Here is an 18,245-nt window from a genome sequence, read left to right on the forward strand (position 1 = left end):
GCTTAAAGCCCGCCTCAGTTCCAGCTCTTAGCCTGTTGTTAGGTCGACTGAAAATTAGGGTGTCAGCATTTCCAGTGTGGCGACTGTCACTGACGGACTTCCAAAAGTCCGTGCAGTAACAGATAGGTGACGTCACTCAGGCTTCGTCCGTTAATACTTACTGTCTATGGTTGCGCATCACAGCAGTCTGATGACTCTGAGAGCTGTAATACTGTATGATTGGAACTATTTGATAAATGAGTGCAAAGTTTTGTATTTTAATCGAATGCATAGACATCTAATGACATTCTCTGTCTAGTTTCACTGTTTGACATCTGCTCATTTGAGTTAAATGTCTTGATAATCATTGTATGGATGCAAAGTTTCCATATTATAATATATTCCATAATATTCTTCTTCTTCTTAAGATGAATGTGTAAACACTCTGGTGACTTCCAAGCTGTACCTTTTTGACTCAATATCTGCGAAATTAAAATTTCAATGAGTGTTGGCTTGAGTCAAGAAAAATGGCCCCAAAATATGACACCGTTTATCCTTATGCTCAGCAAATATTAGCATGCTGACACTCTTGCCAAAGATAGTGAACATTGTACCTGCGTAACCGATGAGTTTAAGGCTCAGCATTGTCATTGCGTTGGCATGCTGACTTTGGCATCCTCACATAACCGTTTGCCTCACATAACCGTTTCAATAACAGTTTGAAGTTTTCTTTACAACAGACTTAAAAGTTGGACAACAAAAAGAATCACAGAGTTCAGGGAGTATTTAATTCATTGATCCTTTACCTTTACCTTTTGAAAATCAAAACGTAAAAGTTACACAGATATTGGTGAATTAACAATCAGAGATATCAATGTACACCATTGCCAAATGATATATTTCACACCATAAATAGTCAGAGCACAGACGCAGGAAATCAGTTACCTGCCCCTGTCTGCAATTTATCATCAAGGGACCAATTCTGACACACTGATGTTCATAAAAACACATACCCGCTTCGTAACCAAAAAGGGGGGGTCACACCCACTGATGGCCAAGTCATGTGATCGACACGAGGCATGCTTTACCTTAACAAACAGATCAATGAATAATGAATGGGAACAGATCAATAACAACAATTACAAATGTTTTGGCAGGAGCACTGAGGGAGGAACAGTGGGTTGGATAAAAACATGGATGGCTCAGGTATGTCACATACACATGTGAGGATGATAAAGATTGTTGAATAAGAGAAATATTGACAATATGATAATGAGGTAGTAGTCAGCAGGGCGCTGCATACTTAATTTTCAATGGTATTTGGGCAACCTACTGTATCGACACCTATATATTTACACACTTCAAAACACAGCTTGTAATGTAAGACATGTCCTCTTTTACTTAACAAAGTGCCATATTGCAAGTTAAAAAGAAAAAAAGGCAGGTTAGAGGACTCCAGCTATTTATGATACTTATGCTCATGGTGGGCCACTAAAAAAATCTAATTGTAAAGATTTTCTGCAAAAGTTTTCATTAATTCTGCACTTTAATTGAAACAAGCACAAAATTATTATTTTATCAGAGTAGCAAATCAAATATATTCCCTCTGATTTACAGAATACATGTTTCCGGTTTAAAGGGATTTAGAATATGTCATTTAATAGCCCACAAATTCTCCCAAATCTAAGTAAAAGCATGCTTTTAGCATGGTTTCAGTCAGAATTGGTCCCTGTTGTAATGCACAACAGTCAAATAACTTGAGTTATATCTTCATCCTCTACAGTTGAGCTTGTAAATTGAACAGCAGCTAGTTTAAGTTGGGATAATTGGGTGCTGGAGTGGGTCTAGGCAGCCTCTGTCACGTGGCCAATCAGGCTGCAGGATCAGTGCTAGCCATTGATATCGCAAGCATGTCGGCAACTAAACCCTACTGCAATGTCAGGGATTCCTTTGATCACAGTATCATAATGTTGTGACAGCACCACAATTTATCACATCACATAAAATCCTTCAGTAGTATAGGCACCCCCCCACCCCCCCCCCCCACCAACATGAAGACGGGTGGAGCAAAATACAGTATTACTCACACCCAACGCAGTGGACATGGAGCTAAACACAGAGAGGAGATCTGTGCCTCCCAACAGAGATCACACCTTGTACTGACACACTGTTGTGTTGCTGCTGACACTTTATTTCTTGCATAGCTATTCACATGTGCATGCTCGGGCATCCCGAGCTCTCCTCACAGATGCCCGCCCTCCTCCTGGCCGGTGTGGAGGAGTGGGTGTTACTCTGCTCTGCACCGGCCGCTGTGTCAACATGAGGTCAAGAAGAAGTGATCCACGTGTCTCCTCTACTCCTAGAGGGAGGAAGGCCTCGCAGACAACAACCTCCCGCTGGGTTAAAAATAAACCCAGTATGGAGTGCCACCACTCCCGCTCTGCACCTGCCGTTTACCTCCGTTTGGTTGAAGCTCTATAAACACGGGCATAGCTATTAAAAGAAGGGAGCTGTCTAAAATGGTGAGAGCAGATGCTGGGCACCTTGCTCCCTGTGTGTGGGATGACTCTGCTACGGGCTTAAAGGGGCCCAAAATAGAGCGGTTGACATATGGGCCTCTGATTGTTTGAACATGGAATCTCCTGGACGTATGCCACACGGCATAAATCCTTTGATACTGCCAACGCCAAACCTGCTGATCATCTTTCACCTAGCGTGAATCAGGTCATCTATTTGCATGCCAAGGGGCAATTTTACACGGGCTTAAACAATGACCAAATTTGGGGTTCAATGGGTTGCATGAACAGCACTAACACAGGGAGAGGAGGAGTGTGTGACAGCAGTGCAGTGGTGTGTTAAACTGGTGGGACTCACAGGCATGGCCTTACAACAACAGTAGCATTGAACAGCATGTGACATATAGGAGGTTAAGCCTGTTTTCCCCACAGCTCCCTTTTATTGCTGAGTTACTACAGAATAAGACGACTAACTGTACCTGCCTATGCTAGTTTGGTTAAACATGGGACCAGCAAATCTTCCAGTCTGAGACAGATCCATAAAGATCACACAGCTTACTGCTCTGAGAGGTATATCCAAGAACATTTAAACTGATAAGAGTTCACATTTAGTAATTGTTTTTTTTTTTTTTACAGGAGGAACAAGAGAAAATGGCCACCAAGGTCACCAGACTTTGAACTGTACACTCAGTCTTCCATTAATAAATATATACATGTCCTGGTCAAGTCCAGGCAAAAACACAGCTGAGACGTGTGAGTCTGTTTATGGATGTCAACACCTCGACTGTCTTCAGAACAACTTACAAAGAAAAAACGTTTTCTTTTATCTAGATCTGGCAACTACTTGTTCTGAAGATGCTGAGGGGCAGCGGGTCCTTCTTCATATACAGCATGACCACTGACAGTAAACAAAAAACAAAAAAAATGATTACTGTACATAGTATTTCTTATATATTTTAAATTAATCTGCATCATTTTTATATTTATATTAATAACCAAGTTTTGCATTTCTTCTTTTTTTATTCAGTGTCCTGGGTTCCAGGAGGAGAAGAGAGGTCGGTCTCTGTCCAGCCTCAGTCAGTTGGGGGGTGGGGTGGGGGTCTCCGTCTCCTGGCTTGGTTCAAGTCACTTTCTGAAGTCATGGTGACCCCATCAGACCTTGGCCTCAAGCATCTCCAGGAACAGTTTGTGCATGGGCACCTTTCCCTGCACCTTGATGCTGTAAAAGTGCTGCACAGCCTTGGTGGCTGTCTGCCGCAGCAGAGGCAGCGTCATGAGCAGCTTGCCCGCCCGCCTTGGATCCTCCTGGTGCTGACTGCTCTCATAGTCCTGCAGGGCCTCGTGCAGAGCGTCCTGGAGCTTCTGGACTGCCTCCATGTCCTCTATGTGCATGGAGTCTGACGGGACGAGAGCAGAGACAGGAGCATGAAGAGTGATGGATTTTCAAATATAAAAATAAAAGAGAAGTAACTTGAAATAACTGTAGTTTACAACACAATGTGAAATGGATTTTTCTAAAGCAAAATTAAATCTCATGACTGATCTTTATGGCTCTGTCAGAAGCAGGAAGGTAGGGAGAACATTATCAGTATAACTCACACCCTGACAAGATAGAGAATAGATCATAAAAGAAAAGAACAACAGCTGCTTTATTATATTTATATATTTATTTTAGGGGGGGGGGGGACCAGGCGGGATATTCATATGGCCCTTGACCAGCAAGACTGAAAATCAATGCTCTCCTCCAGTAACAATGGAATGAATAGCACCCAATCTAGCCTGAGTGAGTACACATTAAACACCTCACTGTTCCAAAGGACAGATTGTTTTAAAAAAAAAAAAAGAAGGGGGGGGGGGGGGGGGGGTTTCCATTAGAGAATTGGACGCTATAAAGAGGCCTGAGAGGAATACAACACATCTTTTGAATTAAATGTCTTTCTTCCTTAAATGGGTTTCTGACCATCGGAGCTTCTTAAACACAACATAAAAACCAGTCATCAAAATCTAGAATCTAAAAGCTGTCAAATTCCCCAATAAAACTTTTGTATTGTTTTTCTATCCTCACAAACTGCGAAAGGTCTTTCTTTCTTTATTGTACTGTGAACTAAGAAACTGAGCCTCTCTCAGCTTCAGTCAGCCCAGACCTCTCCCCCTTCCTGGCTGCTTTTGGAGCAGTCTACAGTTTCAGTCTGGCGTCTCTCCGGTGTTCTTTCTCCTATAACGTTTCGCAACACTGCCATCGTTTTTTCACTGATCCTACTGTACAACATGTTACAGCTCTCCTCTCTCATTCTCGCCTTCCTCTGCCTCCTGTTTCTACCTCCCAGCCTTTCTCAGGGACGAGCCCCGGGGTTGTACTTTCTCTCACTGGTTAACCGTCGTCTGGCACTCCGGAGGCGGCATGTCATTGGCTGCCTGACTCGTCTCACCTTGGCGGTGCATATTTTACCACACGGGACAATAAAAGGCAAAACAGATTTCAGACTTCGCCCCAAATTCATTGACTGGAACAACTGTATTCCCAAGACCTTGAGACATTTCTCACCCTGACGGTTTTCAAATCCACAGTGGTAAAATGAAGTAGGTCGTTTTGTAAAGTGAATGTGAGAGGGAGGGGGTGAGAGGGGGGGAGGATGGAAGAACAAAAGGCAAAAAAGAAAAAAAAAATCTCATAAGAGGATGTAGTGTGACTTAATTATCTCTTGTTCTTTTCACAGAGGCTGGATTCACAACCTAACAAGCAGCATTTGAACTAATCAAACCATTTTGATCTACTTCCATCCCGGCAAACTCAAATTAATTTGAGACAATTAGGACTGAACGATTTAAAATTGAGGGGAAAAAATTATAAAAAAAAGTAAAAAGCAGAAGGAGAAAGATCAACAGATGAGCAAGGAAAGGACGGAAGGAGACAGTGAGCATGCAGCTTGTATTCCTGGGAGGGAGGGGACTTAAAAAAACAACTTTGAAGAAACAATTTCCTCGCAATCCATCAGTGAGCCCATGTCGATCCGATTGATAAACTGCTAATTACAAAATCAATGGCTATGAATTTTCCCAGCTGTCAGACAGAGAGGCTCCCGGGAGAGCGATCTCCCTGAGACCTTGTTCTAACATTCTGGACACCCTCCTCCTGCTCCTCCTCCTCCTCCTCCTCCTCCTCCACGACCCCCAACTCTCCTCTCCCCCTCCTCCCCTCCCAAAGCCCTGTTGTCTGAAAGCAAAGGTCCTACATCAGCATTTTCATTTTTCAGCCGGGGACAAAACAAGGGAAAGCGGCCCAGTGACCGGGGCGTGCATTGATCAGAGCGGGACAGGTCCTGCCTCCTCAAAAGGAGCCTGTCGATAGCAGCGTGCCGTCTCGGCATCGGAACAAACGAGGCCTATCACTCCCTGATACTCATTCCATTCGACTTAACACATTTTATTGACAGCCCCTGTGCTCCTAATGAAATGCTAAATTTATCTCCCGTGGCTGCTGTGCCCTGCAGCTACTGTTATGGAGATAGAGAAAGAGAGAGAGGCGGGAGAGGGAGGCCAGGAGAAATACCACAACGCGGAAGGTGTTCAATTAAAAAAGCTCACTCCTCCATCTCTCTTTTCCCCGCTCACACACTGCCCTTATCTTCTCTCCATCTCTCCATCCCACGCTCCAAACTAAAGGTTACACTGAAAAACTCCTGAAAAACTAAAAAAATGTCATTTCAGAAAGTGTGTCAGACATTATCTCACTGTTTCTGGATGTTATGCTGTCCAGGGTGCTTTACTCAGAGGGACAGTCAGGAGACAGTGAAATATTTAGAGAGAGAGAGAAACACCTCTCACTTTACAATGTCAAGTCTTATGAATAAAAGGAAAACTTGACTGTATTTCTCACATATAGAGAATATATGGATTGTATAATTTAGCAGAGAAAAAATGTTCAACTGATTATTTGTCTGTATTTATTATGAAAATAATCACTTTTTTTTGCTGTTTTTATTATTATAAGTCACTTAATTTAATAATTTATTTGTCAAAGACTATTATAAAAACTAAAGCAGGACAAAAATAAAATCAGATTGTGAAGTGAAACTAAAATGTGTTGAAGTATGACACTAAGGCTTTGTTCATCTGTAAGTAACTTCATTATAAATGTGATTATGAATATTGTTAAAGAAAATATCTTCATACAAAGTTATTCATAAGACTTCTATCTGAATTTAAACACAAGCACTGATTCTGCATATATTCTGTTCTGATATAAGCAATGATATTATCATCATTAAATACTGGGCTGTTTTAACTACTTAGTTTACATGAAATAAAGTATTTTACAGCATATCACAGGAAATCTTTAAAGCAAATTTAAAACATAGTGGAATTTTCATTAAAATGGACACAAAATTAATTTGCATTACAAATGACAAATCCTCACAACTTAAGTGTTCTTTGTGCTCTGTCCATGTGCTGAAGAGTAACCCACCTGAGTTGGAGAGCGCAATGGCCTTGAGGGTGACAAACTCCTCCTTCTCCACTTTGAGCTTCTTGCACTTGCGGACCAGCTGCAGGATGGAGACGTAGAGGTCGAGCAGGCCAGTCAGCCGCGAGTGCTCCTCGTCCATGATGTAGTCCTCGGCGTACACTAGCTCGTCCTCATACGGCAGTGAGCGGAACACGATGCTGAGGATGAGGATCTCCATCCATGCACTCTGCAGCAAACTCATCTGATCGCCCAGAGAGAGAGAGGAGAAACCTGCAAGGACACAGAGGAAAACTGTGTGAGGACAGCGGAATAATAAAACGCAGTCTGTCTGTGTGTATCAGAATTTTTGCTCACATAAAAAAACTTAATGTGCTTCTTCCAGGAATTAGACATCCAAAAGTAAAATAAAGTATTTAAAAGTAGAAGAAAATCAGCACTGTGGGTTCATCAGTAAACAAAACATGACTTGTCGAGCCCCAGTAGCCTGTTTGACACATTGAGGCACATGTTAACGAGTGCTGTTTAATTTTAAATGCACAGGGGAAGGTCCTCTTTGAAGCCGTGTCAGAGCACTTGAGTGGGCTTTACTGTAAGTGAGGACAGTAAATCGGTGCAAAGGTCCGGGATACACAAAGCCATGTGGTTACCCCCTTGTATCCTGTCACACTTCTATTGGTGTGAGGGGGGATTAGCACCGAGACACATTCTCATTGGAGGGGTGGAGGACATGACATGCACTGTGTAGCAAGAGAATGTGATGAAGAAACACACACATAGCAACATGCACAAACGTGTCAAGAAAACAAACAGACACGCATGTGAAGGATCATGACACCTCTATGTATGCACATAAATCCGCATAGAAGAACACACACGGAGCACCGGGGTCACATGGCACAACCCCGGCCCGAAGACCTGCTTAAACCCGGGGGCCTTCCCGGGCCAGCAGCAGCTAGAGGAGCTGAAAGGGATGAGCTTGGGCACATCAGACTTCTGTCGATTTCCCTTCAACACCTCTTCACATCCTCGGAATAGAATGTTGAAGAATAATATCCCCAAAAGAAAATTAGCTATGAGAATTTTAAACAAAACAAAAACGAGGAAAAAAGAGTGAGGAAAAGATACCAGATAGATACTGATCTTATCCTGTCCTTACGTACTACCCTTCAGCTGTCAATAAACTGCATGAACCTCCCTCGCTCTTTTAACTTCATCTCTGACCTCCCCCCTCCTGAACAGCGCCTGCAGGCAGCCTTTTCTGACTGCATATTAGGCTCTTCAGTTCCGCCCCTGATTAATATGATGGCGTTTACAGGTTTGCTGTCCTACTGTGGTGTGATTAAAAAGCGACAAATCACTGTATTGACCAGGACGCCCATTGCACCTTTTCCGCACATTTTCTCTTAAATATAAATGAGCTCACACCAGCATGATGTCCACACACACAAACAAAGAAATGTGCAGGTTTAGAAGAACGAGAGCATTGATGAGAGAGCGTGAGAGGAAGTGGAAAAGAAACAGGACAGAGAGAGACGGGCAGGAGTGAAAAGAAGAGCCAGAGAGAGGAACACCTGAGTGTTCAATTTCCCTTATCGTGGTGATGACCACTGCAGGGGAAGAGCTGGAGGATACATTAATTAACAGATTGGGATCAGAATGTGAGGGCCTTCACATTTTGAAGGGGAATCAATAGTCAGTAGAATAGAGTGCTAACAGAAAGGTGCTGCTGCCTCACTGGACCGGTCAGAGGTCTGAAGAGCCCAAATTAGACCCAACAAAGCAAACTGCCGAAAGCACTCAAAACACTCGGCTATTATCAGCGAGGCAATAAGCCATATTTTGTGAAGGCCTGTACCATTACACACATCTAGACTGCTTGCAAAAATCTCCTGTTGTGTTATTTCCTTGTCTGCATACGTGGCCATTAAGTCGGACAGAATGTGGACTGGCCGGAGGGAAATTGTCATGCAAGCATGGACGCAGTCTTGATTGCCGCATCAGGTTGGCATCACAATCACAGGCGAGGCTTTGTCTAGCCTTTTAATGCCAAGGAGGACTGAAGCGGAACTAAAGTGCTGCTCCCAATGTGACAGCCTGTGTGAAGGCCTTGTTCAGGGCTTGTTGGAGAGGCTTTAGAGTTGTTCTCTTACGGCAGACACCTCTCAACCATATGCACACATGCAGCCTAGCAGCCTACAATTACCTTTGACGCTAAAAGTCCTTGAATTTAATCCAGTGTTGTGAGATGGAGAGGTGGTGTTTTTCCCCGGCTCCATCCCCTCTCTTCAGGGCCTAAATTATCACTCCAAATGGGATCTCGTGTCGTTGCCTCGCCTTTTTCCACTCAATTTAATCGAGTAATGAAGTGACTTCCCGACTCCGCAGGTCACACAGCGCTCCGGCCGCCTCACTCTGAAGGTGGCCCGGTTAAGTGCCGTCGGAGTGGGTGATTTCCTCTAATGAAATATCAATATTTACATCTTCATTTCCAGCCCACTGCCTTGGCGGGGTTTGACCAAACATGACACAATATTGACCAAATCAGAGAGGCCTGTCTACATGTTTGAAGGGCCTTTTCCACTCCGCTGCTGAGTGCTCTGGTAGATTTCTGGCAGAAAGTCTTTGTATACAGAGATAATAACAATGCAGAGTTTGTCTTTGTTCACTTTGACTTAATCATCATGCTCATATAGTGATTGCAAGCCTTAATTTCAACTTTGAAAATACTACATGTAGTAAATGGTTCTGTTCAGTCGAGACAAAGAAACAGAAATGAATATACAACAACAGTTTAGTTCATGTATCCACCAACAGCATCAGCACATCATCATTCATGGCTCAAAGGCTGAAAAGAAGACCACTAAAGACCATCAACAGAAGCCGAAACCATCATCTCTTTCTTTATCTCCCCAAAAGCCCTCGGCTGTGTGCAGGAGGGGGCAGCCCAAACCCACAGACGGCTGCTTCAAACCCCTCGCAGAGATTAATCAGAGCACCGTTTCATCTGCCAGAGCTCAGGACGGTCCAAAATGAAATGTTAGAGCTTTCTGTTGAGCTGGAGTTCATATTCTATTAATTTATTATTGTTTCCCTCTCCCCGAGGGCCATTAGCGCGGGTAATAAAAAGAGATGTAATTACGAGGCACGGTGGCCCCCTCCAGCTGCAGCCCCCTCGTAACTCACCCTCAATCAGACAACAGAGCAGACAGAGGCAGAGGGAGAGGGAGAAAAAAAAAATGGCTGGCGAGGAAGAGAAATGGAGGATAAAATAGAGGAGAAGATATGGGCCAGAGAGGAGGGAGATAAGGAAGAGAGAAAGAGACCGAAAAAAAGGCTTCAAAACATTAAGGGAAAAGGAAGAGGGAGATAGAAAGAGGAAAGAGTAATTCTGGCTGGACAGAGGCTGATCTATCACGGCTGGCTATCAGAAGGACAAGCAGGCCCTGAAGACTTCTGCCCAGCGGCAATCTCACCTCAGCCAAGTCAAGTACTCTCCGGGCTCCAGTTGGAGTAAAACTGCCCCTAACAGGACCCCAGGGGTTCAACATGTCTTTTTTTTTTTTTTTAACCTCAGACTGAGCTGAATGATCGTGCTGCCATAAGCTTATTTTATATCAAAGCTTTTTATTGAAAAAAAAAAAAAGAGGACAAGAGGAAAATGTATGCACCTCTGATTTGTATAGATTCCTCTGATCGAGCAGAGTGACGAGTGACACACTACTGTGCGAGATGAATAACTGATATAGGACTGAAAGGCATTGTTAGCTGCTTCATTATGGTGCATGTGTGTGTGTTTGAGTGGGCACTGATTTGTTTGTGTAAATGTGTGTGTGTGTTCGGTGTGTGCCTGTGTGTGTGTCTAGCATTCGACCATGATTCTTCTGAAATTTACATGACAGCGTCAGGACGACCTAATCAATAGCCGCTTGGTAATAAATTGCTGTGCACGGCATGAATAATATGACCTGAAGTCGAGTCGCACGTACAACACAAACAGCTCCGTTTGCCGTGAGCTCTCCCTGGACGCTGATTTGATGACACAAACACTGTTTTTATATCGAACACATTTATGTCAATAGCAGCTGAATTGACCCAGTGAAAAAGAGGTTGATGATTGAAAATTAATCTTGTTTTTCTTTTCAGCTCCAGCGCTCACTTTCAGGCGAGTCGGATATCTGCCTTCTTTCGACATGATAGTCAGTCCATTATCCCGTGGTAAGTAGCTGGGGAATGGGTGATTTGACCAGTAGCCTGTGAACGTTATGTGGTTGAAAAACATTAAATACAGTAATCCCCTTGTTTTAATCTGTACCCTAAGACCTCCTGACCTGACAGGGAAGTCTTTAGCAATCCCCAGGGTCCCACTAGCCGATACTGACGGTACATATCTCTGTTTAGCCCCAAAGACCAGGATGAATCAGGCTTTAATGATTGCCATAATTACACATAATTTATCTCTGCTGCCATCAAGCACCACTGCTTAATGAAGGATGGCGCTCTGCTGACGATCTTTTAAAGGGGCATTGGCATTTACATTTTCATACTGAGCATTTTATTTCAACATATGAAACATTTTGACATGAATGCTTAGATTCAGAGCCAGGATTTTACCAGGAATCAGCTTGGTGACAATGTGAACAATGCATGCTTATAATTGCGATGCTGGATGTACCTGTAACTAAACAAAGCCCTCCCCCACCCTGCCTGGCAGATGTCCCTTTTCTGGCCCTGCATACTCCTGGCTGCCTGTCTGTCTCCAAAAAACGCCCCCATCTCAATCTCTCCCCAGCTTTTCCACCTTCCTCTGGCTCTCCTGCCGGGGTTCAGGCTTCAGCATCCACCTGATTGCTCAATCTATCTTTATCTCCTGTGTTGAAGCCTACGTCAGAGGGTAAATTGAATATACTAAGAGCTGTCTGTTGGTGTCTATATTTAATAAAGTGCACTGATGAGGTGCTGATTTATTGCCGGGCAGTATTCACACTCTATTACAAGGAGATTACGCAGCTTGAGTGGGATCAGGCTGGCAACACAGTAAGTAGATTTCACAATTTAATGGCAAAGAGAAAACAGGGGCCCAGAGGGGGGCTGGAGGAGGGTGGGCTGATGGGTGGGTGATTATGTTGGAGGGTTGAGCTGACACAAACACGACAACATACAAGAGGCGCGATCTCTTTTTAACATCGTTGCCTCCATGCTAACAACTAACACGCCAGGCGCGTGTCTGTCAACCCGCAGAGCTGATGAACTAGAATCCAATAAAGCACAGATGATGAATATTCCCAAAACACTGGTATTGAAAAGAACAATACAAACAAGGTCATTTCATTACAATCATCTGGTGTTACTCAAAAAACAAATATAGATGAGGATTATTTTATGTTAATTAAAAATAAAGTGAATGAAAGACTTGGCAGAAACAGAAGTTCTAAAGATTAGCTACCTCACATTCTAGTTGTGGCATGCCAAAGCAAAAATATGTTTTATTGTGTAGGAGCAAAGCAGCAGCAGAGAGTCAATGTTTGCTTGGCCCTTTAGCCTTCAACAAGCACCTCCAGTAACAGCAGCATGCACGGCAATATTTTGCATATGAACACATGGCATTCTCATTGCAGGTGGAAGGGATGAGGAGTATCAAGAGGCCACGGGGGTCATGCTGGTATCCTGACGCTCGTCATAAGGCAGCAATGTCAGAGTGGTAAACAAGTCCTAGTGGACTGAAACTGTCAGTATACTGAGTTCCTCCATGAACCTCTTGGACAGAGTGAAATGCAGCTTTATGGGAATGGACGGGGGCCAGAGGGGTGGACAGTGGACTCCTATGTGTGTCAAAGGTTGTTAGCACCTTAGGAGCAACAAGCCATCTGTCAGCATCCCCTAACACTGCTCCTAATGACCCCACCCCCCTCAGGCAACAGCCGCGTTACACAGCTTCATGGTGCTATTTGGAGCGCTGACACGAGTGTCCAAAAGCTCTGCAGCGATTATCAATTAATCAAAGACAGATTGAAAACGAGGGCAGGGCTGCAGTCTGAACCTGTGGACAGGCTCCCAATATGTGACAACAGCCTTCAATACCTCACTCATTAGACTACGCTAACCTAAGTGCACCTGAACTGATGAATCAATCGTGTTCTTCTTTGATCTCCAACTGTAGAAAGAGAACTGTTAAACCTAAAAAGCACTTCATCTATGCAAACCAACCTTTCATGTTCTGCTTAATAGAGCTGGGATTACAAAGTTGACATTGGACCCAGGGAGACAGAGATACCATCTATTCTACTGATAGGACTTTGATATCCTCCATTCGCCCTCCAATTAAAACTCAATAGGGCCACTCTCCTCCACATTATGCCACTTTTGAAACGCGTTTTCAAATGTTAGCTGAGAATAGGCAAAATTAAAAATCAATTGAGTGAAGGTAAGTGCCAATTTTTGTGACATTTAAATTGTTACATTTGGACTTTGGTTATTGGCCCATCTGTCAATGGCCTAATCAATGTGGTCTACTTCATAATGAACTGTTAATCCTTTTAATTCCATTGCCTAGGGCTGCAAAAATCTATCAGAATGCAATCAGCAGTTTTCTCCTCCCTGTTATTTCTTGTCCCAGAGCAGAGGGAAGGAGAAATATTGTAGAAAGCGAGCATGCAAGGCTGCCCTGGGGTACCATGGTTGCATGGAGTGTTAGAGCATGGAGTCTCGCTCAACCAGTGAACCGTCTCTGATCAGGTTCAGCCATGTACAACTCAATTATGCAGCCATTTCATGGCCAGAGGACACCGACTGTCCTAATACAGACACCACCAAAGGGATACAAAGACCAAGCAGTGAGCTGAAGCGTAAATCTTTACCCTGTCAAAACGTCTTTTTAGTGTGTGAATTAATTATTTACGTTATAGAAGTTTGAAAATAAAACAAATGCAAAAGTGTGTATTTAAACAGATCACATTAGTCTACTTAAACTTCACTATCTTGCAGGTGCAGCACTCTCAGTTCCAGGTACTGGCTCACAGTTGTACGAGACACTCAGGCTTAGCGCCTCAGGTTTTGGGTTAAATGATCATTACCATCATCGGTGGGGCAAATCCCATTAATATTAAGGATCCATTCACTGTAGGTGTGAGTATAATCAGATTAGCAATTAATCCAATTAATGTATAAAAAATATTAGAGTGATGATGCACTGAAGGATAATAAAACTCAAAATCTTAATGTGTGTTAAATTGAGTTTTAGGACAGTGACATGGAAAAAGAAATCAAAATCCAAGTCACAACAATTTCACACGTGTGGCTGCTTAATTAGCTACACATGCTGTTGTTTATGGCCTTTGATAATTTATATTATTATCTTGTTTTTCTTAGACGTGAGACACGTTGTGTAATGTATCTTAACGTGTGTGTGTGTGTCTTCAGAGCTTCAGAGAGTCTCTTCATGCCTGCATAGTCTACACTCAGAAGCCTGGACAGGGATGTAGTCGTCTGGCTGTGACGCTGGTGTAATTTTTGGGTCGCAATGATGAGAGTCTGTACCGGGTCAGTTGTGATCCAGTCCTGACTAAGCTCCTTGCTAAACTCTCACTCTGCTGACCATGCAGGGCTCGTGGGGAGTGATCCAAACTGTTTTGACGCGTAAGGGGGACGGGCCGAGGCCAGGGGCTGGGAGCATATCCATCTCTAATCTCCTTACTATCAGATCTGTACCTGATTAATACCCCACCTTCTGAGAAGTACTCTAATACCTTTTCAGTACAAAATGCACCTGCCCGAGGGAGGTCAGCTAGACTCCATTTCACTTTCTGAAAATAAATGAACCTACTTAAGCTAGGAATTGGGATCGAGATTTATCATCTGAAATAACTTATATGACTCCAAAGAATTCAAGCACTCTCATGAATTGTGTTTGTAAGAGAGGCAGACAGTGTGTTTGTGCATCTCTGCAACAGTGATGTCGCACATCTCTTATACACTGACAGCTGTGTGCCTGTCCCGAGTTATGCTGATGAGTAGAAGGGGTTAGGGAGGTGCCGCTGAGGGACACATTCATTTAGTTTGTTACCCCTCTGTCCCTACAGCTCTGTAATGTTATAGAGTTATGGGGGTCAAGCTCAAGATCAAGGAGAATCTGCCTCGCCGGCAAAAAAAAGAACGGCTAAACAATGTGTTCTCCGTCAAAATCAGAGGAAAACTCTTGAAGGAAGCAAAATCTCTGCTGACGTGAGGTGCTGTATCCTTAATTCAACAGCCTCTTATAACCTAACACCTCGTCTATCAGAATGCCTATGGGGCAGGGAAGAAACATGATTATGCCCATCAATAATTCAATGTGTGTGTGTGTGTGTGTGTGTGTGTGTGTGTGTGTGTGTGTGTGTGTGTGTGTGTGTGTGTGTGTGTGTGTGTGTGTTTCTATGTGTTCATATGTGCATACTGTATGTGTTTGTGTGTGTGTGTGTTTGTGTGTGTGTGTGTGAGTGATATGATGTGTTGTTTAATTGGGCAGGCCCTCAGCTTAGTTCTTATTCTCCCTGCTGATTACAACATACATTGGCGCTCTACATCTCTCTACCCAATGCTGGAGTTTTAGATGCTCTCTATTGATTTTTGTCCATTTTGCAGCGCCACTCCATCCTCCACACACCCTCAGGCTCTATGAGCTGCTGTCATTAATTATCTCTTCATGTGTGAGCTTGCATGTTTATGCGCACAGAGTGTGGAATAGAAAAAGGACACAGAAAAACAAAAATGTGAAGAAGTGCTTCCAAATAAGTGAAAGAGGGCGATTACAAAAAAATAGTAGAAAAAAAATAACTTGTTTGATACCTGGGATGTGTTTTGCCCAGCCGATGATGACCACCAGTTCACGGTCAGCCAGGTCGCACAGCGTGGTCAAAGCCTTGATGTCGCTCTCCGGCATGGTGGGGTCAGGCATGGCGTAGATCTTCTCTGGCTCTGCCACCAACAGGTGTGACACTATCTTTGTGACTGAGGATAGAGGAGGAAGGACGGAGGGAGGAAGTCAGACCAAAGCAGAAGTCATGGATTATATCACTGCAAAGCCCAGTGAGGCACAAAGATGCCACACACTGATAACTATTTGTGAAATTTGGATCTCTTTTTCCCGGCATCTTTCTCTCTGGTTATGCAAACTAATGGATGGGGGTTGAATTTGTATGAGTGAATTAAAGGCACTGAAAGCTCTCATCCCTACAGAATGCAAGCGAGTGGGAAAAATCACGTGTGAAAGTGTCCTCGAGCACTCTGCTGTTTTATATCGGTCATCTGCTTATAGATTTCCCATAATTCTGCTCCGACTAGAACGATACCTGGCCTACATTTCTGACCTATGTATTCCTAACTGTCCAAACATGAGAGAAACAAGGGGGAACATGAGACTGGCCTAGAACGTTCCCTCAGTTTTACCTGCGTGCTGTCCTGGCAGAGGAGAAGCAGCAGCAAAGGGAGTCAATAAGTAAGTGATGGAGCAGTACTCACGAGGTTTTTTGGTGGGAGGGGGGAGCGTCAAGCCCAGGTACGGGTTGTTTTCTGCGTCCAACCTCCGCTTGTACTTCTGTCTGCCCCCTCGCACACGATCCAGGCGAACCCCTGGGTTTAGAAACAACAAGAGAGACATCATTTGAAGAGAGGGTTATTTTCTAGACAATTTTTGGTGGATAGGGATATTAAATACACAAAACTAACATGGCCTAATAAGTAAATGAAACACAAAAAAATCTCCTTCTGTATGACTAAAACAAAACATGTCTCTATAAAGCAGTAGTGTTTGCTGATTTCTATTTTGTGTGATAGCATTGTACCAGGACTGCAAAACGGCATTGGTGTGTGTCTGTGTGTCTGCGGATGTGTCAGAGACACGGCTGCCTTCCCATATGTGGTCCATGCCTGGCTGGTCTAGTGTGACACAGCTGAGCCCAGAGCAGGTCTAAACATATGAATATTTAACGCAGGGTCAATGATCTCACAGACTGGCCCTCTAATTATTTAGCTTTTGGGGTGAGGCAGACTGCATACTAATTAGCTGCCAGCTACATACCTTTGCCTGTGTGTGTGTGTGTGTGTGTGTGTGTGTGTGTGTGTGTGTGTGTGTGTGTTTGTGTGAGCTAAGTTGTGTGGTCGTAACTGTCCAGAAAAAGAAACTTAACCAGCATACAAGCAAAGACACAGTCCCACACACGCAGTACAAACCCTCCGCTGTCACACTGCAGATAGATAACTCGGTATTGCTTTCCCATAAAAGACCCTTATTTCACCCCTCTTTCACAGGAGTAGCACTGAGGCCTTATCACCCGCAGCCACAGCTAGAAGGCCAGGTTGCACACTGATACTGTAAATGTCAAGCCAGCCTCATCATAACATAAGTTATTTATTATCTCATTATTTGATAAGGATGTTTCCATTTGGATGTCTTTTCTTTTCTATTAATTTTCAACATAGTTAAAATATTTCATCTATTCTCTTTCTATTTATTTGATACCACCGGGCAGGTATTTAGTTATTTAATGCAATTCTATGCAAACATTTCTATCACCCATCCCCACTGTTACCGCCGAGCCTAAATATCCCTGATATCTTAATCCTGTCAAGAGGGAGAATCCCTTCAATTTACCTTGTATGCATAATGTAACCCCCTATCCCCACCCCCACCCAACAAATTTAATACCAAAGGGTGGATGAGAAAAGGCTCAATAAAATGCTTGCGGTGAAGGAGGAGTTAATTTGTCAGTCGCCCGCGTCCTCTGGACAAACAAAACACCCGCAGCCAGAGCACTTCCTTGATGATTTCATCACTTTATAACAGGGAGGACGGTGTCGAACCTGGGCATTGTGTGGCCACTGCAAATGAGCCTAATACAATTTGCCCATCAGTGAGTGCTCTTGGAGGGGATGAGTTTGGATGTGTCCCATGCACTGTGAATTGGAGGTCGCTCAGAGAACAGTGGTGGGAAGCAAAATCAGATGATGTAAGATAGAAGCGGTGGCCTTCATTAAACAAAGAGGAATTCAAAAGTGGATTTATGCAAAATATCCAGATTTTTACTTCTTGCATAGTTAAGGCGTTTATCGCTCACACTCATCGCATGTATCAAACTATTATAATGTATCTAAAGCATTAACATTTTTTTTCTACTAATATAAATTATTTGATTCCCAAGAAACACAAATCTGATTAGGATTGTCTTTCAATTTCCTGACACTGACAACCCACTAACCTAATTACCCTCAATTCCCAACAGAGCCTCATCCTTCCCAGAAAGCACCGGGGAATC

General features: G+C 43.5%; 1 protein-coding gene across 6 annotated transcripts in view; it reads right to left on the minus strand.

Annotated features, from left to right (window-relative positions):
• Window positions 1–745: 745 nt before the first annotated feature.
• Window positions 746–18,245, minus strand: part of esrrb (estrogen-related receptor beta) — a 44,515-nt gene continuing 27,015 nt past the window's right edge. For all 6 annotated transcript variants that reach the window (XM_061062934.1, XM_061062932.1, XM_061062935.1 and 3 more), the window contains 4 exons: window positions 16,453–16,563; window positions 15,781–15,942; window positions 6,961–7,230; window positions 746–3,892 (listed from right to left, as the gene is read on the minus strand). In XM_061062934.1, the coding sequence (XP_060918917.1) occupies window positions 3,648–3,892; window positions 6,961–7,230; window positions 15,781–15,942; window positions 16,453–16,563 (788 nt within the window). In that variant the 3' untranslated portion in view covers window positions 746–3,647. The remainder of the gene's footprint in view (window positions 3,893–6,960; window positions 7,231–15,780; window positions 15,943–16,452; window positions 16,564–18,245) is intronic.

Source organism: Labrus mixtus, chromosome 18 (genome assembly GCF_963584025.1).
Source record: "Labrus mixtus chromosome 18, fLabMix1.1, whole genome shotgun sequence".
In the NCBI taxonomy this organism is placed as follows: Eukaryota; Metazoa; Chordata; class Actinopteri; order Labriformes; family Labridae; genus Labrus; species Labrus mixtus.